This window comes from Condylura cristata, unplaced genomic scaffold, assembly GCF_000260355.1.
Source record: "Condylura cristata isolate star-nosed mole 26May11 unplaced genomic scaffold, ConCri1.0 scaffold00007, whole genome shotgun sequence".
In the NCBI taxonomy this organism is placed as follows: Eukaryota; Metazoa; Chordata; class Mammalia; order Eulipotyphla; family Talpidae; genus Condylura; species Condylura cristata.
Genome location: NW_004567108.1, coordinates 33,230,064 through 33,253,413, shown reverse-complemented (window position 1 = coordinate 33,253,413; position 23,350 = coordinate 33,230,064). Strand labels below are relative to the sequence as shown.

The 23,350-nt window shown below is 36.8% G+C and overlaps 1 protein-coding gene across 3 annotated transcripts in view; it reads left to right on the top strand.

The window, feature by feature from the left end:
• The first annotated feature begins 3,711 nt into the window (after positions 1-3,711).
• Positions 3,712-23,350, top strand: part of FAM151B (family with sequence similarity 151, member B) — a 21,690-nt gene continuing 2,051 nt past the window's right edge. Inside the window, exons 1-6 of one of the 3 annotated variants that reach the window (XM_012721788.1) lie at positions 3,712-3,871; positions 4,735-4,926; positions 9,222-9,347; positions 12,134-12,299; positions 15,809-16,026; positions 16,944-17,079. In XM_012721788.1, the coding sequence (XP_012577242.1) occupies positions 9,329-9,347; positions 12,134-12,299; positions 15,809-16,026; positions 16,944-17,079 (539 nt within the window). In that variant the 5' untranslated portion in view covers positions 3,712-3,871; positions 4,735-4,926; positions 9,222-9,328. Of the gene's footprint in view, positions 3,872-4,734; positions 4,927-9,221; positions 9,348-12,133; positions 12,300-15,808; positions 16,027-16,943; positions 17,080-23,350 lie in introns of those variants that run through there. The other 2 variants (XM_004678433.2, XM_012721789.1) reach the window with 2 other exon arrangements.

Below are 23,350 nucleotides of genomic sequence, written 5' to 3'. Positions count from 1 at the left end.
ACTACCTTTAAGTGTGAAGTGTGATTCAGGGCCTGTACATATTAGTGGACAGCACTTAGTAGCTGTGTAGAAAGATGCAAAATCAGAAGATGAAGAGGAGGATGTGAAACTCCTAATTTTACCCAGGAAACATTCTGCACTTGGAATTGGTAGCAAAGTTCCACAGAAAGAGTAAAATTTGCAGCTGATGAAGATGATGAGAAAGCTGAAGAAGCAATATGAGAAACTCCAGCCAAAAATACACAGAAGTCAAACCAGAAAGGAAATGACTCAACACCATCAACACTGAGCTCAAAAGATAAACAATCTTTCAAAAAGACAGGAAAATACTCCTAAAACACCAAAGGATCTAATTCTTAGATAATATTAAAACAACAATGCAAGCAAGCACAGAAAAAAGGTGATTTTCTTCCCAAAGTGGAAGCTGAGCTCATCAGTTTTGTATAGAATTGCTTCCAGATCACTGATCAGGAGGCTATTCAAGATCTCTGGTAATGGAGGAAGTCTCTTTAAGAAAATACTTCAGTTAAAGTTTTCTGTCTTAATTTCTGTAACAGTTGCTATCTGGCTATCCTTTTTATAATGGAGAATGAAAATGAGAACTTTCCATTGTCTTCTAAATGTTGTCCAGGATTCATTGTCAAAAAGGTGTTGAAAATGCCTGTTTAGTTTTTAAAGATGGGACTCCACCTTTATGAAATGTTATGATAGGACATAGTAATGGTCAGATAAATGGAAATGGCGAGAAAAAAAATCCATGTAAGATAAACTATTTAAATAAAGTACAAGCAACTAATTTTTATAATTGGAAAACGAAAAGTCCACAGATAACCTAATTTAATCATAAGCAAATGATTTTGAACACATTTTTTTTCAAAGAAGATATGCAAATAGCCAGTAGGAACTTGAAAATGTGATCAATTTTATTAGTCACTAGGGAAATGTAAATTTAAACCACAATGAAATACTCCATATCAATTAGGGTGGCCTAATTTTTTAAAAATCCAGCATAATAAGGGTTGGTGGGGTTATAGAGAAATTGGAACCTTCATACATAGCTGGTGAGAATGTAAAATGGTGTAGCTGCTTTGCAACCTTGGCAGTTCCTCAAAGTTAAGAACAGTTGTCATATGAAATGACTCCACTTCTGTGTATATACCCTAGAGAAATTCATCCATAGGCTCCACACAAAACTTATATGTGAATGTTGACAGTGCTGTGAAAGTGAATATTGAAGAGAGACTCCAACTTGCTGAGTTAAAAACTCAGCTTTTGAAAGTATTTGTTAACTGGTTCTCTGCTTAGCATAGACTTCTCCATGAGCTAAGGAAAAGGAATTTTTTTTTTCTCCCAAGCAACCAAAGCCATTTGACTAAAGGCCAACAAACAAGGATGTCTCTAGTGTATCACAATTTTTTTGTAAACTTATTTTTGCAGTATTCTCCCTCATCTTTCTTTCTTCCTTTAATCTTGCACAAAGACTGCAGAAGAACACAATTGGGTGTTACTTGAATTTGTGCCCCCCTGATTTGCAAATCTGATCGTGCTCCTCAAAAAAATGCTGTTGTTTCATTTTAGACCTGTTGTGATTCCCCCAGCACCCCTCACTCCACCCCCCTCCCCCAGTAACCAAAATTGTGGAAATGTGGAAATGTTACAGGACAGAGCTGGGCAGCACTCAACCCCCAAACCTGCCTGCTCTAAGTGGTTTCTGCCATCTGCTGCATCAAGACAAACATAGAAAACTTTAATGAAAAGGGACTTTAATACAGTGAGTATACAATACAGAAGACAATGTAATGTCTAAATCGAACACCTGAAGCTGTTACAGGGCACCCCAATGTGAACTGGGTTGCCTGTCTGTGGGTCTTCACCCGTGCGCTTACGATTCAATCGTATTATGGACACACTCAAAAGGTTAAATAATGGATTTATTTATAAGGAGAAAGGTAAAGGAATATTACCCAGGGGAAGAGGGAGAGAAACACAGGTTAACTAGGATATCCTACCAGTTCTGCTGACTTGGACTCCAGCGGCACGCTGAAAACCCATTGAGTGCCAAAACGATCAGTTGCAAACGACCAGGCCAAGAGCCCCCCAGAGCCCACATGTCCGGTTTTATCCCAACCTGGCTGCTCAGCTCCGCCCTCATGTCCCTGCGTGCTTCTTCTTGGTACTGAGGGGATTTGGAGTTCCAGCATCTGGAGTAGGGGCGGAGTCCATGAAACCTGTACCTGTTACAAAGCTACCCATCCCTTCGTGGGCAAAAGTCACCCCGAAAGGGATTGGCCCAAAGCAAGGCCTGAAAGCCCGCCACAAGACTAAAGCACCTTCTGGCCGGGGCCCATGGAAAGGGTCAGAAATGGCCATACAAATCTGGGAGGAAAAGAGGAAAATCAAAATCAATATAAACACAGTCATAATCACTTCCCTACAGGTATCTCACCCACTGGTTAAGGCAGGTATCTGCCTTAACCAGTCCAGGGACAGGAAACAAGCACGGTTTCCTTATCACACTTTGCTGTTCCATGTGGCTTCCTCAGGTCTCCAGACTCTCCATCCTGCTGCAGCTTTTCTTCCCCTCTTTCTCTGCTCAGCTCCACCCTCCTTCTGGGTGGGGCAGGGAACCTGGAACTTCCCCTTTTCCTAGGGACCATCCTATTACAGAAACAACCCAAATGTCCTTACATTAATGAGCAGATAACGGTAGTAAATACAAACAATGGAATCTTACACTGGGTACTGATACGACAATATGGATAACCTTGAAAACATCACACCAAGTGAAAGAAGGCAGTCACAAAAGCCTTAATATTATGTGATTCACTCATGAAATGTCCAGAATAGGCAAATCCATAGAAATAGGTTAGTGGTTGCAGGCGTTGAATAAAAATGTAAAGTTGACTGTAGTACTGCTTCCATAATTCAATGAATACTGTAAATGTTTAAATTTTTTATCATCAGGTAAATTACAAATCAGATATCAATCAATCATATACCAATAAATCCTTTTAAAAATGCCATTGTTTTCTGAAACTCAAAATCAAAGACTATTTTGGATTATGCCAGAGAACACAGAATCCTGGCAGGTTGGTTGGAATAATTACAACTCAAAGTCTGTAAAGACTAATAAAAGAATCTGAAGAGTTCACCGAGAAGAGTTCCGCTTGTGTGGTATATTGTCATGCTGATTTCACAACTAGCAGGTCGAGCTGTGATAATCGGAGAACCAGAAAAATAGTAATGCTAGGTTGTTTAATTCAGATCAATCTCATTCCACACAGCGCGCTATTTCTGTGCCAGTTTAGCTGCGGAAAGAGCATTCAAAGAGGGCAAAGACCGCGGTGGGTGCGAGTCCAGTTGCTACGAGTGCTTTCTTAGCCAAAATCAGTGGAGAGCCGAAAAGGGCACAATCCTTGTGCGGAAACACTCATTTTGATAAAGGCGTTAATTTCCATGATCATTTTTGGATGTCATAAAGTATATGAAACTCTGGAAATTCGTACCCCCATACCAACAACTGCTTTCAATTCTGGGGTTTCATCTTCTCCCTCTAATACGACTTTCAGGACTGTTTTCTGAGGCGCTGTCAAAACAGCACCCCCCACTCCCTCTGGCCTGAGGGTCACAGCCCTGCAGACCGCGCACGGGCGAATTAAGTTACGTCTGCTCATGCGCGTCGGCGTCTTCCGCTTCCGCTTCGGAAGCGCCTCCCGGGCGGTCCCTGTTGGCATCTTCTGTGTCCCGAGTCTGCGGTTTGCGGAGTCGGTTTTTCACGCCTCCTGTGAACGGTCAGAGGCGGGTCCCGTGGTTTAGCGCCTGCGTGGACTGCGGGCGTCCGTCACCATGACAGCAGCCGCTGGGGACCCTGGTAAGTCCTGGTTCTGAGGCGTTGGGTCTCTAGCCTACCTAGCTCCCCACGCTTGGGTCGCAGTCGGCTACTTTCCATGGTGGGGCGGATACTTGGGGGCCGCTTCGAGAGACTCTGGCAGCGCCTCTTGGTTTTTTGGGTGGTCGAGTAAGCTGTTCTCACCGCGCACCCATTATTTACTGGCCTAAAACCTTGGGGTGGCCAAAAAAGTCAAGAATATTGTACTTTTTTTTTTTAATTTAAGTTTATTTTTACATCGCCTCTTTCCATCTCAGTTGTAATCCCCGTGGGCTTCCCATTACCAGTTCACCTGTGTGCCGTCATCATAATCCACCCCACATTTGATCCCATTCCCCACTCCACCTCCGTAAAATGTCTCTGGTATATCATTGTTCATTATTATGATCTTCCCCCGCCCCGAGCCCAGATTACTTAGTTTTTAAGAGCTATTTTAGGTTCATAGGGAAATTGAGTGAAAGACACAGAGAATCTTCATATTCCCCATACCCTCACTCAGTTTCCCCTTGTTTTCAGAATCCCCCACCAAAATGATGCACTCATTAGAATGATGACATACATTGACATATCATACATAGTTTACCTCAGGGTTCACTCTTGGTTTTGTACATTCTAGAGTTGGACAAATATATAATGACATATCCATTACTGTGGCATCAGAATGGTTTAGCATAAAAATTCAAAATTGTGTGTCTGTTCCCACCCCAGGCTAACTCTGTTATATATAGTTTTGCCTTTTACAAATGTCATCTAATTGAAATTATATAGCGTGTAGTCTTTTCAGATTGGCGTCTTTCACTTGGTAATATACATGTTTCATGACTTCATGGCTTATTTCTTTTTAGTGTTGAATAATATCCCTTTGGTGGTATCACAGTTTATCCAGTCACCTGCTGAAGACCGATACTTTCGTTGCTTCCAAGTTTTGGCAATTATGAATAAAGCTGCTATAACCATCTGTGTGAAGATATTTGTATGGACGTGTTTTTAATTCCTTTGGTTAAATAACAGAGAGCATGCTTCTGGATTGTGTAAGAGTATGTATAAGTTAATAGGAAATTGTCAGATGTATCTGAAAGTGGTTATCATTTAGCAGTCCCACCTTCATGAATTGAGAATACTCCCCAGCATTTGTTATTACCAGAAGTACAGATTTTGGTCACTCAAATAACTGTGAAGTGGTACTTCACTGGTGTTTTAACTTGCGTTTCCCCATGCTTTTCAATGCTTATTTGCCACCTGTATATTACTTTTGGTGAGATGTCCAGCTATTTGGCCCATTTTTCAATTAGACTGTTTTCTCATTGTTGAGCTTTAAGAGTCTTTGTATTTGAACTGCAGCCCTTTATCAGGTGTGTATTTTGCAGCTGTTTTCTTTGGATCTATGACTTGTCTTTTCATTTTCTTGATGTTGTTTTTAGCAGAGAAGTTTTCCATGTAATGAAGTTCAGCTTGTTCATTATTTCTTTCATGGATGGTACATTTTGTGTTGCATCTAAAAAGTTCTATCTATATCCAAAGATAGCTAGTTTTCTTTCCTAAATTCTGGGGTTTTCTTTTTTAATAAGTCATTGCTCGTTTTTGTATAATACTTGCTTTCTTCTCTCAGCTGTAGTCCCTATGAAATTCATACCACCAATTCACCGTGAGTCATCAGAGTAGTGCTTTTGCTCTTCCCTTGCCTGTATTAATCCCCCTACCCCGCAGAATGTCTCTGATTAATAGTTGCCTGTTAATTTTGTTTATTTATTATTATTTTCCTGATCCCTTATTTGGTTCCCCTGTAATCATCCTATAAACGAAAACATTTTTCTTTTTCCTTCTGGCTTGTTTCATTGAGCGTAATCCTTCTAGCTCCGTGCATTTTGCTGCGAATGGCATGAGTTTATTTTTTTTGATTGCTGAATAGTATTCCATTGTGTAAATATATCACATTTTCTTGATGCAGTTATCTGTTTTCAGGCATTTTATAGTTTTGCACTTACATTTATATTAACATTTAGGTCTATGATCTATTTTGAGTTACTTTTTGTGAAAGTTGTAAGGTCTGTCTCTAGATTCATTAATTTTTTTATGTGAATGTTAAGTTGTTCCAGAACCATTTCTTCCATATGCTATCTTTACCCCTTTGTATTGCTTCATTTCTTTGCCAAATATCAATTGATTCTATTTCTAGGGGTTTACTTCTGAGTCTTTCTTCTGTTTCATTGATCTATTTGTCCTTTCAGCAATCCTATACTCTGTTCATTACTAGCTTTGTAGTAAGTCTTGGTGTTGGATTGTGTCTTCCATTTGTTCTTCATTATTGTGCCTGCTATTCTAGGTTTTTGCCATTTAGATTTTAAGATAGTTGGTTGATATAAAATATATAAAATAATTTGGTAAGAATTTTGATTGGGATTATTTGAGTCTGTAGGTCAATTTGGGAAGAACTAACATTTTGATAATACTGAGTTTTTCTACATTTATTTGTTCTCTACATTTATTTGTCTCTACTTTTATTTGTCTCTACATTAATTTGGTTCTTTATTTTCAATTATCATGTTAGCGCTGCCTAAGTGACACCCAGGAACCCTAAACAGACAGGCTGTGCAGGCTCTAAAGCAGGGTCCAGCCATCTGCCCCGTAACAACAAAGGCAGACTCTTAGTGTCCTAGATCTTTATTATACTTAGAGTATATAGACAGGGGAAAGAAGAAAGGAGAGGATATTACTAATATCTTTCTAGTAAAACACACCAAATTACCCACTACCTGTGGGCAAATGATCCAGCTAAAAAGGACCAGCCTGAGCAGGGTTTCTGAGGCTTGAAACATTGCCACCAATTGAAAGCACCTTCTAGGTGAGAAACACAGAAAGAGGTGAATGGGCCCAGGCAAGTCTGAGACAAAAAGAGCAAAATCAAAGCACAAATCAAGATAATGTCTGCACTATCTCCACCAAGGGCAGTTTCCCTATGTGTCTCTCACACAAGTATATCCTGTCTCTTCCAAGTATATCTACTCGTCTCTCTTCCATACATCTCCTCCAAGACCCTACATGCAAGACCTTGTTGTAGAGAAAACAACCCCTTTTCCATTTTGAGTCCACTTGCTTCCATGCTCTATAGCTTCACCTGGCTGCTCAGCTCTGCCCCTCTTCTAGTGGCACACTGGGACCTGCAGTTCAAGGTGACTGCTTGTAAGCGGTGGGCGGGAGCATAGTACCTCCCCTAACATTCAGGTTTGTATTTTCCTCATATAGATCTTGCATTTATTTTGTTAGATTTGTACCTAAGCATTTCATTTTGGGGGTGTGCTAATGTAAATGGTATAGTGTTTTTCATTTCAAATTCCACTTGCTCATTGCTGATATATAAGAAAGTGATTAACTTTTGTATCCCACAGCTTTGCTAATCACTTACCAATCCCAAGAATTTTTGTGTCAAATGTTTCAGATTTTCTGTATACACATATCATCTGAGAAAACATCAGTTTTATTTCCTCTTTTCCAACGTCAGAATTGGGGTACAGGCCAGAGGGGCAAGAGCGGTGAGAGGTTTCACCAGAGACAGATGGGGAGCAGGACAGGCAGACAGACAAAGTACACTGCTGAGGGGAGCAGCGGGCGGGTCAGGACAGGTGGGTCATCTCCCTAGCAGGCAATCCAACTTGGGTTGAAGTGGCTGTGGCAAGCTTCATGGTGCTGCGCTTTAATCCGTTGAATCACCAGGGAGGACCCCTGTATAACTTTTGATTCCCTTTGTTATCTTAGTACATAAGCTAAGACTTCCCATATGATGCGAAAAGGAGGGATCAAAGGGGAGAAATAGTGCTTTTTGTGCCCCTTGGATGAAATGAAAGGAATGTGACATTTATGTAATCCATAATTTGAACAGATCAACAGGGAGTCGTTTTGGCCAACCCTTTTCCTCATTGGGAAGTTGAAAGAGAGACTGGGCATTTTGAGCAAAGTAGCCAGGCTTTATTTCAGCTTTATGGCATAACTTTTGAAAGCTGGTATTACTGTGTTTGACTTTAAAATCAGAGGTGTGTTAAGCCAGATAATTCTACTGAAAATTACAGTATCTTTTATATAAATAAATGGAACTCAGTGCTTTTCACTCATTTTTTTCTACAAGCCTAAAACTGCTCCCCAAAATCTTAATTTTAAAGTCGCAATGAATTTTACCTTTCTATTTGTCCTAGTTTCAGTTGTAGCCTTCTTAAAATAGTAGGACTACCCTAGATTACAGGTAGGGTAAATGCTAAAGATACATACATTTGTGACTAAGTATATGTTAGTAGTTTCACCATTAACAGGGCAAGAAGAAATTTTTACTTAAAATGTTTTTAGATTCTGGAGTCTTGGTATTTTATTATTAATACTAGTTGTCCTTATAAAAAATTTGAATGTAGTGTGTTTTGTTGAGAGGTGCCATGTACACATTCAGTGTGCACCACTAACATTTATTCTTTTCTCTGGTAACATGTATGATTACCATCTCTGTGAGTCTTTTGGTATCTCTCATAAATTTCATTTTTAACAGTTACATCAGTACATATTTTATCATGAGGATATACTAAAATTTCATAATTTCTCATTATTGGCTATATCTTTTGTAGCCAATAACTAATGTGCCTTTAAAAATGCCCAAATTAAGGGATGGATAACAAAGACATATAGGACTCAACAAAACAAAATAAATAATCCAGTTAAAAAGTGGGCAGAGGCCCTCCCTGGTGGCACAATGGGTTAAAGCACAGCACTAAGAAGCTAAAGCCACTTCAGCATGAGTTTGATCTGCCCTGAGGAGCTGACCCACATGGCACAGCAGCCTCTCCTGACCCGCCCGCTGCTCCCTTCAGCAGTGTACTTCAGACAGTTGGCCTGTTCTGCTCCTCACTCTGTCTCTGGTGAATCCTCTCACTGCCCCTGCATCTCTGTCTTATACCCCAGTTCTATATGCATAAATAAATAAATCTTTAAAAAAAAAAAAGGGCAGAAAAGCTTAAAAGACACTTCTCCAAAGAGGAAATGCGAATGGCTAACAGGCATATGAAAAAGTGTTCAATATCCCTCTTAATCAGGAAAATGCAAGTTAAAGCCACAGTGAGATACCACTTTACACTAGTAAGAATGGTATATATTAAAAAAACTGGTAACAACAAATATTGCCAAGGATGTGGGGGAAAAGCTACTACTTACACAGTAGCATGTTTATTATATCTGTATATAATATTTGTTCTAAATTTTGAATGTTTTCCCAGTTTACTTTATTATTCTCCATCAATAAAACTTACCCCATTAAAAAAATAATCTGTTCTTTTCAATGCAAATGCTGTTATTTTAGGATCTTGGAGTGAAAATATTTTGGAATATTTTCTGAGGAATAAGCAGATTACAACAGAAGATGGAGCCCAGATCACCTGGTATCATGCAGCTAACCACAAAGCACAAATGAATGAGGCACTGAAAAGTAAGTCAATACAGTTATTTGTGTTTACATTGAGTAAGAGATGAATTTCTTTTATTTGGGCATAGTAGCAGAAAGAGGTGAATTTCTTTCTTTTATTTGGGTATTAAAGAATTAGATGATTCAAGTATAAATTCTAGACTGACAAACATTTTTTTTTTTTAATTTATTTATTTGTGCATACAGAACTGGGGTACAGGCCAGAGGCTCAGGGGTGGTGAGAGGCTTCACCAGGGACAGAGTGGGCAGCAGAACAGGCAGATCGACGAAGTACACTGCTGAGGGGAGCAGCGGGCGGGTCAGAAGAGGTCTGCCACGCCATGTGGTCACCTCCGGGGGCAGGCGGGGGTCGAACTCATGCAGAAGTGGCTTTAGCTTCTCAGTGCAGTGCTTTAACCCGCTGCGCCACCAGGGAGGGCCTGACTGACAAACATTTTTATAAGTAATCTCATTGTTTACAAAATGAACACATTTTCATTATTTCTCTCTTCTCTAGATCTTAATTGAAACTGTCATATTACTACAGTTGTTTATATATTGCATTTGAGTAAAATTTTAAAGATCAGTATCATCTGTCAACACATTTTTGTGTCTTTCATGGTTTCTAAAGCAAGACTCAGTAAACAGTTATTGAATGGATTATATTGTATACTGACTTATAATTAATTCCTTGGGCAGAATATCTGTGTCTTTTGGTTTATGGATTCAGACTATAATTATGTACGTATAACCCTCCATTTTCTAGATGAGTACTTCTTGAGGAATTGCCAAGCTTGTCTAGAGCACCTGTATAGTTTTATATTCCTAGGAGCAGAGTGAACAAGGCTTTCAGTTTCTCCATGTGTTTGCCAGTACTTGTTACTCTTTTTTATTACAGTCCTTTACCACCATATGGATTCATATCTCACTGTGGTTTAAATTTTCATTTCCCTAAAGATTAATGATGATCATCTCTTTATGTGTTTATGAAAAATGATCCATCTTTGCAGCTGAGTAGCTTTTTAGCCTGTTTCCTGCTTGTAGAAATTTCAGAGTCCACATACCTCTTTTCATTTTGAACGTATCTGTTTCTTTAAGCTACATTTCTATTAAAAATGTAGTAGACTCTAAATATCAAATTAGAAAGTGTTTCTTGAATCAAAAGCCTCATCCCCACTCTCTTTGAGACGGGTTTTTCTTTACTTAGATCTACTAGGGACAGTACTGTGGTACAATATTCTTACAGTTCTAGACGTTCTTTTGTCTAATAGTGTAGGCACATCAGGCAAGATCATTTTGTCTTTTTAGCAATTCCACCTTGAGTTTATCTTGACCCTGAGTTAACTGGTGGTGTCCTGGAATTGACTTTTAGCCTGGGGGCTGTGTCTTATTTTGAGAATCTTTTTTACCAACTGAAGAAGGGTGGGTTTTATTTTTTAACTCAGGATAAGTTTTGAGGTGGAAATATTTCCTCTCTGTGCTGCTTAAACTATGAAGAGTTAATTATTTTACCCAGTAAACTGTTGCCATAGTTTATCATATAAGTCAACTGAAAGAAACCAGTTGGCACTTTCAACATTCTGCCTGGAAACCTCCTTAGCCTAATCCCAAATCCATCAGGTACCCTTCTGTCTTCTACCAGTTGCTGTAAGTGGCAGTGTTGCCAAAAGTTTCACCACAGTGTTGTCTGTTCTCACACCTCCAGTTAGAAATTCCTTACTGTTTTCCAACTTCCATTAGTGTGCACTCTGTCTTTCTAGAATCCTTCACACCCAAAATCAGCTTCATGTGTTTCATTTTATTGTTAAGACAGTGATCCACTTCCAGGGAACTATTTCTTTCTGTTTTTTTGTTGCTGTGTTATATTACCCCCAAAACACAGTGACTTAAAATAACATTTGACTTTTTCCCTTCATTTTGTGGGTCAGCTGTGGTTCTTCCCTTCTGTGTGGTAAGTTGGGCACAGGCCTAGAAATTCTAAAATGTCCTCGCATGTCAGCGACCTTGATACTGTCAGTCAGGCAGGAAGTCTTAGTTCTTCTTCACATGACTTCTCTCTCTCCATGAACTTCTTTATAGGGTTGCAGGCTTTCAAGAGGATGAAAGCAGAAGCTGCTAGGGCTTATGCCTGGAACTGACAGTTTTACTTCTACTACCTTCTGTTGGTCATAGCAAGTCACAAGGCCAGCTCAGACTCAAGGGGAAGAGAAAACATGAGAAAAGAAGTATATGTGTATGAGAGGAATTGCTGTCAGCTATTTTTAGAGTCAGCCTGCCACAGCTTGCTAAACACATTCCCACTAAGTGACTGTGGAAGCTCATTACCCATTCCCAGGATGTGTGCTTTTAAACAGTAGCTAAGCTGTCACTTGAAGTACCAAATCTGTAACATAGGGTTGCAAGCTTAAGTAATATATATCTATAGTTTCTAATTTGAAGAGTGAAAAGATAAGCGTGCTATTTTTATTTTTAGAAATTTTGACAAATTCTTACTATAACAAATTCTCTGCTTAACAAATTCATACTTCAGCAGTTTCTTTGTATACTCACTTTGCTCTGTACTGGGAAGAAATTAGTTAACATGAGAACAGTTTGAGAGCCGTGTGACCAAGGAAAGGCACTTAATTCCTACCACCTATCTGCTCATCTGTAAAATGTAAGGACAACATTTAAAGGCCTGGCACTGTGCTTTGCATTTTGTTGCTGTGCAAAAAAATGTTAGTTTTCTTTCCTTCTTTTATCTTCCTATAAAAGATACCAGATATGGCATCTCCTTGTTACATTAGCTTCAACTTATTTTGTTTGGGCAGGTACTGCTCATATGATAGAGGCCGATGTCCTTCTTCCTAGTGATGAGTCAGAACATGGCCAACCTATCATGGCTCATCCTCCTGAAACAAATAGCGATAATACTTTACAGGAATGGCTGACTGAAGTTGTGAAGAGCAATAAAGGCATCAAGCTGGATTTCAAGAGGTATTTTGTGTGACATGTTCAATCTTTTAGTTGTTGTGGAATAACATGGGAAAAACAGTTAATAGCTTTATATAATATGTGTATAACTAACTTTATACTTTTTCTAAACTGAAGATGAAAATCCAAGCTAATATGTCTCAAAATGGATCTAAGACCCACCAAGTAGTTTGCTAAGATTGTTTCTTGGGAAACCTTTGAGGCTAAAATTAAGTTAATTTTTATAAAGGGACTAATCATAAGTAACTGTTATGATAATAAAAATAGTAAATTTAAAATACACCTCTTATTCAAAAGTAATCTGGGGAGAGATAGTTGGCAGTAGCTGGGTAGTTCATGCATAGCCGACTTCATTTATGTTACTACATTTGTGTACAGGGAATTACTAAGAATTCGTCAGTAACATAAATGTGCCTTAAAAATGAAAACAATACATTGGAAGCATTGAGAATGAAAAGCAAGGTTAAGTATCATTTCCTTCCCTAAGGCTGCCATGGGAAATTTTACTTTTGTGTTTTTTTGACAATATAAAAATTCTAGCTAATACCAGGACAAACCCCATGAAGACAACTGTGAAGAAGATTTGAGATACTTGTAGTAAACTTACCTCATTTTTATTTTTCAATTATTATTATTTTTTTGACATTTTAAAAGGACAGGTTTATCAGGAAAAGGAGAAAGAAAAAGAGAGACACCTGCATGGCCATAGGCAGGTAGGAAAGTGAACAGTATCTTTAAATGGAATTATTTCAAGATTAATAAAGGTTTGGAAATCTTGCTCATAGGGTTAAGATGATTGTAAGTCTGTAAACCTAGTTATACTAGTTGTGAATGAACAAGTTAAAATTTTAAACCTTTTAAGGTGCTGAATAGCCCAACTCCACTTTTTTGACAAAGAAACTTAGTCCAGAGCTGTTGAAGTAATTTACTCAAGGAGAACAGAAAAGCTTGAAGACAGCTGAACGTAGGTCCAGATTACAGGTGTTCTAGAGCCAGTTCAGGGTTCTTTAATATGTGGGGACTCAAAGTTTTTAGCTGCTTCTGCCTTTTCATGTGTCAGTTTTCCATGTTTACTATTATTAACTGTTGAATTATTCCCGGTGATGTATTCTGTGGCTCCTCACCAGTCAGATCATCTTATTCATTCCCAAATGCTAGCAGCTACCACAAAAGGGCCGAGTCACTAAAAAAAAACATTTTGCGGGCCTTTTGGTCATAACATATTTGAAGGGGAACGAATTTAACTAACAGTTATATAAACACTTAGTGTGTGTCAGATGCTATTCTATGAGCATTGAAAGTGTTATTTCATTTATTTCTTATAGCAATCCCAAGAGGTAGGTTATTGCTATTATCCTCATTTTCCAGCTGAGGGAACAAAGGCAGAGTGGATAAGTGACTGTTTACAATTACATAATTGTTAGGCAAGCTGCCAGCCCATCTTGGGCGTGCATATTTTCATAGGACTCTGCATCACTTTGTATAAGTTGCTGAATGACCTATTAGTCAAATTTTACTAGTTCTTGTTTTGTGCCTTTATTATATATATATTGTTATTTAACTAGGTAATACATGGTGATTTAAAAATTCTATCTGAATTACATGGAATTTACAGGTTCTTTGGGAATGATGTGTCATTTTGTAATATTTATAGTATTTAGTTTTCCAGAATAGGAACATGATATATTATTCTTTAATAATATATGTTGTATTTTGCTGTTGGGCTAAGTTCACCCTCTGTTGTGTGGGTTTTTTTTTTTTCCACCAAACAGATTTTTCTCTACATTGACTTTTCCAGAAGAATCATGATTATGTTATCAAGTTTCAGAAAAGAAAAAGTACAACAAAATGCTTTATTTTCCTTAGTTTAAGGTTTGATGATTTTCTTAAAATAGGGTTTTTTTTTTATGGTATAGGAAAGTAATATTATTGTAGTTTATATTAGTGACAATTAAACATTAAAATATGTGTATTCAATTCTTGCTTTATTATGTTCTGTTTTGTATTTCATTCTGTTCAACTGCAGTTTCCTATAGTAGACACTTAACATGTACTGATGAAATTTCAATTTTGGGGAGAATATACTGTCTGAGACTCATTATTGGAGAATCATTGTTAAACAACCTTATCTCAGTTAACTAAATTGAGAAAGTCTAAGAAGCTCCCTTCTGACTTATATAAATATTGTCAATTTTCTTATAAATGAACATAAGCTTTAAAGGTTCAGAAGAGATTCAGAATTATAAGTAGTCTTACTTTTCCAATAAAATTTGTGTGTACATTTTTAAAAATTAAAAATTATGTAGGCTGATTAAAACCTGATTGTTTTAAAATCTGTAGGTGTCAGGACAGATATAGGTAAGTAAAAAAGAATGAAGCTACTTTTTTATTTCAGCAACTAAAATATAGTTGTCTCTAGTTTCTAATAAAGAAAAAGATGAAATTTATAAATGCTTTAAGAAAATGTTACAATTTTAGCAATGTATTTATGCATCCAAACTCATACAAAAATAGATGAAAGAGAAAAAACTTTATTTTCCAAGGTCTTGAACTAATATTAGAGACAAGGTATGTGGGTACACTTCACATATTTTTATAATATCTAAATTAGGTTATTATTTCCAAATCTTGTGTACACATTCTCTGATGAGTACATATTTGTGTGTTAAGTTTGTGTGTTTTTTTTTTTGTTTGTTTGTTTTTTTACTTAGAACTGGGGTATAGACCAGAGGTATTGGGGTGAGGGAGAAGAGAGGATTCACCAGAGACAGAGTGGGGAGCAGAAAAGGCAGATTTTCTGAAATACATTGCTAAGGGGAGCAGTGGGGTGAGACAGGAGAGGTTTGCTACACCATGTTAGCTCCCTGGCAGGGGAGGGCTCTCTGGCCAGTAGTAGTGATAGCATTGAGACTTAACCCCGAGGCTACCAGGGAGGTCCTCCTTAAGTTGTTTATATATTGAGTGATCCTAATAAAACAGAATTTTGAAACTTCTGTCATTACTCATATTTTGGTAGAACTTCAAAGCATCTTCATGAAAAATAAATACAAGTCTACATTTTGAGATTATGTCCTTTATCAGTTTTCCCCCCTCCTGTTCTGTGTGCGACTTGATTTGATTCAATTTAGTCATTATTGTTTTAAGATTTATTTATACATATAGAACTGGGGTACAGGCCAGAGATATGAGGGAGGGAAGGGGGGTGAGAGGATTCACCAGAGACAGGGCAGGGAGCAGAACAGGTAGATCCACGAAGTACACTGCTGAGGGGAGCAGCAGGCTGGTCAGGAGAGGTCTGCTGCTCCATGTGGGTCACCTCCTGGCCGGGGATCAAAATCATGCTTCAGTGACTGTGATAGCTCCATAGTGCTGTGCTTTAACTTCTTGTGTCACCAGGGAAGACCCTCGTCTCTATTGTTTTTTAGTTAATGAATTTAAGAATATTAAAACCACTAGTATAAAAAAAGTTTTACTTTAGGAAACTGTCTCATTGATAGTAATTATGTTTTCAGTCTGGCAGCTGTTGAACCATCCATGATGCTCTTGGAAAATGTGAGGAGGCATATGAAGCGTCCTGTGTGGATTAATGCTGATATTCTTCCTGGTCCAAATGGCAATAGCAGAGTAGTGGATGCAAAGCCTTTTCTAGACACTGTGAAGTCCTTCTTTCCAGATGTGACATTTTCCCTGGGTTGGACAACAGGATGGCATCCAGAGAAAGTCAATGAAGGTACTCACTTTTTTTTTTTAAAGATTTATTTGTGCATACAGAACTGGGGTACAGGCCAGAGGTGCAGGGGCGGTGAGAGAGTGGGGAGCAGAACAGGCCAACTGACGAAGAACACTGGAGGAGAGCAGCAGGCAGGTCAGGAGAGGTCGGGCGGGTCAGGAGAGGTCGGGTGGGTCAGGAGAGGTCTGTCATGCCATGTGGGTCACCTCTGTGGTGGGGATCGAACTCATGCTGAAGTGGCTTTAGCTTCTTAGTGCTATGCTTTAACCTACTGCGCCACCAGGGAGGGCCGCTACTCACTTTTTAAATGTATTTATTAGTCAAATTAAAATATACTAAAAAATACATCCCCCTCCCCTCATTTTTGATTTTTTTTCTAGAGTTTCAGATGCCCATAGTCAACTAAAGTCTAGAAATAATGTGCAATAAGATATTCTGAGAGAAACAGTATTCATATTGCTTATATTACAGTATGTTACTGTAGTTATGTTAGTACTAGTTATTGTTAATTTTACTCTACCTAATTTATAAATTAAACTATTATAAGTATGCACACATATGTTTACAAGGGGAAAATAATAGGTATAGGAACTGATGCTGAGGTTTTATCTTGGACATAAAATAAACATTGTCAAAATGTGCTTTTATTACGCTTGAAAGGTCAGTGAACCTTTTTAATGTCTTAATTTTTGTTAAATGTGCCCTTGGTCACTTGTGGCATAATTTTAGATTTAAGTTTTAATCTACATTTTCCACTCCAAAAACATCTTGCATTAAGTGGTATATTAATTCCCTCTAAATCCAAAGGAAAATTTTTATGACTTATTTTTACATTTACTAGTTCGTATTTAATTTAGTTTTTTTATTTGATTGACTTAAGGATTCCAATTACATAATTTCAATATCCTTTACTGCAGGTTACAGTTGGACAATGGTGAAAGAGATGGAAAATATATGTAGTGAACTAAATCAACCTGTAACATTTCCTGTGAGAGCGGCATTAATCAAGCAGTCTAGTTCTCAGTTACTCTGGCTACTAAAGAAATCAGACAGGTATGTAACTTAAACAATACAGATAGATATACATGTGAGTGTGTGTGAAAGGTATAAAAAGAAGATGAAACTATAAAGACAGCATACAGCTTTCATTTGTATTCCCAAGAAAAGCTTTTGGCACATAGTAACAGGCCAGTAAATGTTTATTCTATTTTTTATTATTCTTATACTTTTTCATAAAGTAGTAGTAAAAGTTTCTTTGAATTCTATCATAATTTCAGAAGTATCTTCCATAAAAAAATTTTAATATGTTATAAAAATTAGTTGGACCACCTATTAAATATTAAAATATAAAGATGGAGAAAGAAAAAAAATATATAAAGATGGAGAAATTAAAATAACTTGAATGCTTTCTTTTTAATGACGAATCAATCGAACAGCATAGTAAGTGTAGAAATAAATGCAAGTCTGCCACAAAACTTTGTATAGGAGAAAGCTGCCATTTTAAATCATTGGAACCAAAGTTCAATAATGGAGGTTAGGACACGTCAACTATGAAGAACAAAATTGGCACTTCCTCATTCTTCCTCCAAATTAAGTTCCCGATAAATTAAAGTTTTGAACAGCAAATGTTAAATGCGTAAAGAAAAAAATCAATAGATTTTAAAAATATAATTTCAGAATGGAAAAAAACTATAAAAGTAAAGCTTGACATATTTGAATAACATTAAAATAAAAGGTCCTGATAAAAATATCTTCAATATATATGTCAGGCAAGATGTAAAGAATTCTAACAAAAATAATTTTCACAAGTCATCCAGAAAAAGACCCATTTTGTTAATTCACTATATTTAAGAGAGGAAAAAAGCAGACACTCGTATATTAAAGTCTTATTCCTGTGGATGTTGAGTTTTTACTAAATGCCTTTCCAGTTTCATGAAAATAATAAATTGTTCTCCCTATACCTATAAGTAATATTACTCATGTTAGTATTTCATGAACCATCCTCACATATCTGAAATAAGCCACCATTTGATCATGATTTTAATGTGTTGAATTTAATAGCTAATACTTTGTTTAGGATTTCTGCAATCAAAGATGATACTACTTTGCAGATTTTTTTTTTCTGATTTAGGTATCAGTGTCATACACATTTCATTAAAAAAAGAAAAACAAATTAGGAACTTCTCCTTTTTATGTGTTCTAAGATGTTAAAAATAACATTGAAATGGCCTGTATCCAAATTTTGGGAAACTCAACAGGGAAACCATCTAAACCTGGTACTTCGGGAAAAGTTTAACTCATGTAACTTCCTAATTCTTATGTGATAATGATCTATTTTATTGTATACCATTTCTGATACACTGTGTTTTCCTAGAACATTGTTCCTCTCATACAGGGCTTAAAATTTATTTATACAATGGTGATTGAAACAGCATCTCATTCTTTTGATTTCTTTTGGTCTTTAAAATAACATTCTTTTGTTTGTTTATTTGAGCTTTTGTCACATTTCTTGCTAGATTTCATAATCTTCAAACTAGACTATGATTTATCTCTATTTTTTTAAGTACCAGCTATTGGAGTGATTTATTTTCCTGGTTTATGATTCATTAGTTTCTCCCTTACATCTTTTAAACCTGCAGAAAAGTTGCAAAAAATTATAATTCCTTTGCCCAGATTTCCCAGTTGTTATCATTTTTCCTGCCTTTATCTATTACCTCTCTTTACATGTGCTTTTTTCTGGCACTCTTTACAAATATTTTTCTAGCATAATACCACATTATCCTTCAGTACTTCAATGTGTGGCCCCTAAAACAAGGACACTCCTGTATTTCTACTCTGCAGCCTCAGACATTGATGTCACACCATCACGCAGCCTGCACATCCCGTTCACATTTGACCAGCCATTCCAGCAATGCTGTTTGTTCCCTGTCAGGAACATGCATTTCATTAGTTGTTGAATCTTACTGGTCTTTGTCAGTCTGGTATGATCCTTTGGTCTTTTCTAATCTCTCATATATTTGATAGTCCTAAAGAATACAAACTTTTTATTATGAAAGATGTCCTCAATCTTGTCCTCATGACAAATCTCAGTTCTTGCATTCTTGGTATTTTCATTGTGTGCTTTTCTTTTTATACCAATTCTCAAGCTAGCCACTTCTGCAAGGATCCTTCCTTGATTATAGCAGTGGATGGATGATACTTAGAAAGCAAAATTTGGGAATATAGACAAAGCTGGGAAATATGTATGTGTATAAATGTGTATTTATAAAGACATTTGCCTATGTATATAGCTATAACCATTTCTCTATCTCTCTCTGTGTGTGTATATATATATATATATATATATTTTTTTTTTTAAATAATCCCTAAGTTCATACTGATACTTCCATCTTCAATTGATTTTCTTCAGGATTCTTCTAACCTGTCCCTTTCATTGTAAATTTTTCATGTTCAATAACTGGCTTATACTAATCTAATCTAACAATTGTCTCTTTTCAAAGAAGAGTTTATTTACATTTGTTTATAACACAGACATGAGTTTTGTCATTTAAAAAAAATAGTGGACTTGTTATTTTATAACTTAAAAAAACCCACTTTACTGTAGCTATTGTTTTTTATGGAGACCCGAGATATGTGTGGCAGGACCAGAAAAAGGTAAAATTGCGTTTTCTATTTGAAAGTTGTATTGACATTGTCTTAACATCATCCTCAATAGATACTTTGTATTTCTATTTCTGATATTTGGGAAGTTAGTTTTTTTTCCCTGTTGATTATTTATTACGCTAAACTTCATATACTTCATTTACTTCTTTACAAGCACCCACTAATTTCTATGAGAAATAATATAACTAACATGTTTATCTCCTCTCACATGATTTTACTTGACTGCATTCCCTTAATATTTTACTTTGAACTTTATATTCAGTAATAGACTGGTTGGCTGTAAAATTCCTGGCTTATAGTGCATTTCATTTCCTTGAGGATTCTGAAGGAATTGCTCTTCTACTTTCTAGTGTGAGCACTGATAGGGAAAAGTGAAAACCACCCTGATTACTTTTTGCCCTTTTACTTGCCATGATTTTACTGTTTTGTGGCTTGGGGTAGGAGCAAGAGACGAAATGAATTTAGAGAGGATTCTTTACCTTTGCGGCTAAATAATTTTACTAGATTGTTTCTCAATATGAACTTTCTATACCATTTTTGTCAGGGATATAGTGTTCTTTTCAGTGTATAGATTCAAATGTTCTGTAATATTTCTGTGAATTATATTTTTAAATACTTGTTCTCTTCCATTTGTATCACTGCTTTCTCTTTTGGGGACTCCAGTTATGAATATGTAGATCTTTGCCTATCTTTGGTGTCTGTTATTTTATCTTGAGTCTTTCTTTCCTTTTTATTTTTTTGCATTTTCTTTTACTTAATTTTAGATCTTATTTTCTGTCTCACAATTTCCCCCACAGTATCTGTTTTCCTTTATATGCCTTCAGCTTTCATCTTATTCTGTAATGCTATTAACTTTCCATTTCTTTCCTAAGATCTACCAATTAACTGTTTCATTTTGTCTTTTCCATTGTTTTCCCAACCTCTTCCCTGAGCTCATATCCCTGCTTTGTTTTCTTTCTTCAAAGAAGCAATTGCATCATTTAAAGTTTTCTGTCTGTTTCAGCTGGTAGTTTTCTTTTAAGATTTATTTATTGATTCATATAGAACTTGGGTACAGGCCAGAGATGCGGAGGGTGAATGGATTCGCCAGAGACAGAGTGGGGAGCAGAACAGGCAGATCGACGAAGTACACTGCTGAGGGGAACAGCGGGCGGGTCAGGAGAGGTCTGCCTCACCAAGTGGATCTCCTTCGGGGCAGGCGGGGATCGAACTCATGTGGAAGTGACTAAAGCTTCTTAGTGCTGTGCTTTAACGCACTGCACCACCAGGGAGGGCCCATCAGCTGATAGTTTTTCCTGCATTTGGCATTTGTTTTACATCATATTTTCTTTTACCCTCATATAAAATCTTTGCCATATTTATTTGAATACCCTACTTTTAAAAAGTGAGTTTTTCCTGGACCAGCTACGTATCCACAATTTCTTTGGAAAAGGGACTATGCTGCTTGTGAACCTAAAGAATCTTAGATGTGTTTGTTTAGCCTTTAATATCTCCTAGTCATTGGAGGTAGGAAATTGTGATATCACTAAATAAACTCTTCCCTCTTTCTGTTAAAGTTTGTTTCTTAACGTTTATTTTTAGATAAAGTACTTTTTTCACTACATCATGGTTAAATTTTGGAAAGTTTCTGGTTTCTCCCTCAGGTATAGTCCCCATAGTTCTCCTGCCACCATAGGACCCATAGTCCATCACTGTAGTCCCTTAACTCTTCCCTACCCTGTTTTTACTTGACCCTGTCTTCTCTCCTAGATTCCTCAGATCTATGGTTAACTTGCAAGTTTTTTTTTTTCTGACCCTTTGTTTGGTTTCACTATATTCTATATTTAAGTGAAATCATCTGATAGTTATCTTTTTCCTTCTGACTTATTTCACTTAGCATAATCCTTTCTAGCTCCAACTATGTTGCTACAAATGGCATGAGTTTATCTTTTTAATTGCTGAGTAATATTCCACTGTGTATACATACCTCATCGTCTTGATCCAGTGTTCTGTTTTAGGGCATTTAGGTTGTTTCCAGTCTTGGCTATTGCAAATAATGCTGCAGTAAACATTAGGAATACGGATTTCTTTTGCATTCTATTACACTCCTAGGAGTGTAATTGCTGGGTCTTATGGTAGATCCGTTTTTAATCTTTTGAGAAATTTCCACACAGCTTTCTGTAGTGGCTGGATCAGTTTAGTTCCCACCAGCAGTGTAATAGGGTTCCTTTTTCACCATATCCTTGTCAGTGTTTGTTGTTTCTGTTTTTTTTTTTTTTAAATATGGGCCATTCTTACAGATGTGAGGTGGTAGCTTACTGTGGTTTTGATATGCATTTCCCTGATAATAAATGATGATGAATATTTTTTCATATGCCTGTTGGCCATTTACATTTCTTCTTTGGAAAAGTGTCTATCTCTTCTGAGACAGTAATGAATATTCTTCTATAAAACAAAAGCCTTTTGCCAGATAGTTTCCTAAGCAAAAGTACATTGAACAAACTCTTTCAAAAATGACCTGCTCAAATTCTCGAGAAAGTAAGGAATACTTCCAAATACATTCCATGAGACCAACATCACACCAATACCAAAACCAGAGACAACACACAAACTACAGGCTAGTCTCCCAGATGAACCTGAGGCTAAAAATCCTCAATGAAAATCTTAATAAACTGAATCCAACCATGCATCAAAAGGATGCATGGTCATACACCATGACCAAATGGGATTTATTCCAGGGACACAGGATGTTCAACATCTGGAAATCATTCAAGGTAATTAAACACATCAACAAAAAGAAAAAAAAAAAAAACATATCAGTAGGTGCCAAGAAATCATTTAATAAAGCTCATCATGCATTTCAGATAAAAGTCCTTGAAAATTTGGGCCCTTGAAAATCTGTTGAATTTTTAATATCTTTTGGAACAGTCCTATTCCTACAACTGTCACCTTGTCTCCACTGCTTCTTGGAACCAAACTGAATTTAGGAATGCTTCCACTTGTAGCTCAGGGACACTGTAACGACTGAGTGTTTGTGTGGATTAGACTGCTAGTCTAAATGTGTCTTTCGTAGACTTTCATAATCTGCAGATTTGGGGAAACTCTCTCTACCTTCTTGCATACCCACCTCACCTTAATCTCTATTGATTAATATTTGAAACCTTTTTACCTGCTTTATAACTTGAAGTTGCTGTTTTCTTGAGTTCATTGAAGGTGGGATTTCTGTTTTTATTCTTTGTTGTTGTTGCCTTTGGGTGATTCCTAGAAGAAAAAGGAGGTGGTATCTTCCTATCACCTCATTTCTTTCATTGTCTATTATCTTGATTTCCTCACCTTCCATTAGTCAGTTACTCTCCTAAAATCTCACTTGAAGACCACATCTACTTGTTCAATGCAGATTCTTAACCACTAAGCATTTAGATACTGCTGGTCAACCCCTGTAAGTTTGAAACACTAATGTATTTAGCTCCATGCCATTGTACTAAGGTGGGCTCTTCTACTTCTGTCTTCTTTTTTTTTTTTTTTTTTTTTTTTGTTTTGCTGTATTACAGATTTCGGGTTTCTCGTAATTCCATCTCCTTCAGTGCTTCTTAAAATATGAATGGTAAACAAGCAAGGTTTTAATAGCATATTTAACTAAAGACTATTGTCATAATACTGGGATAGGAAGGAATCCTTAACA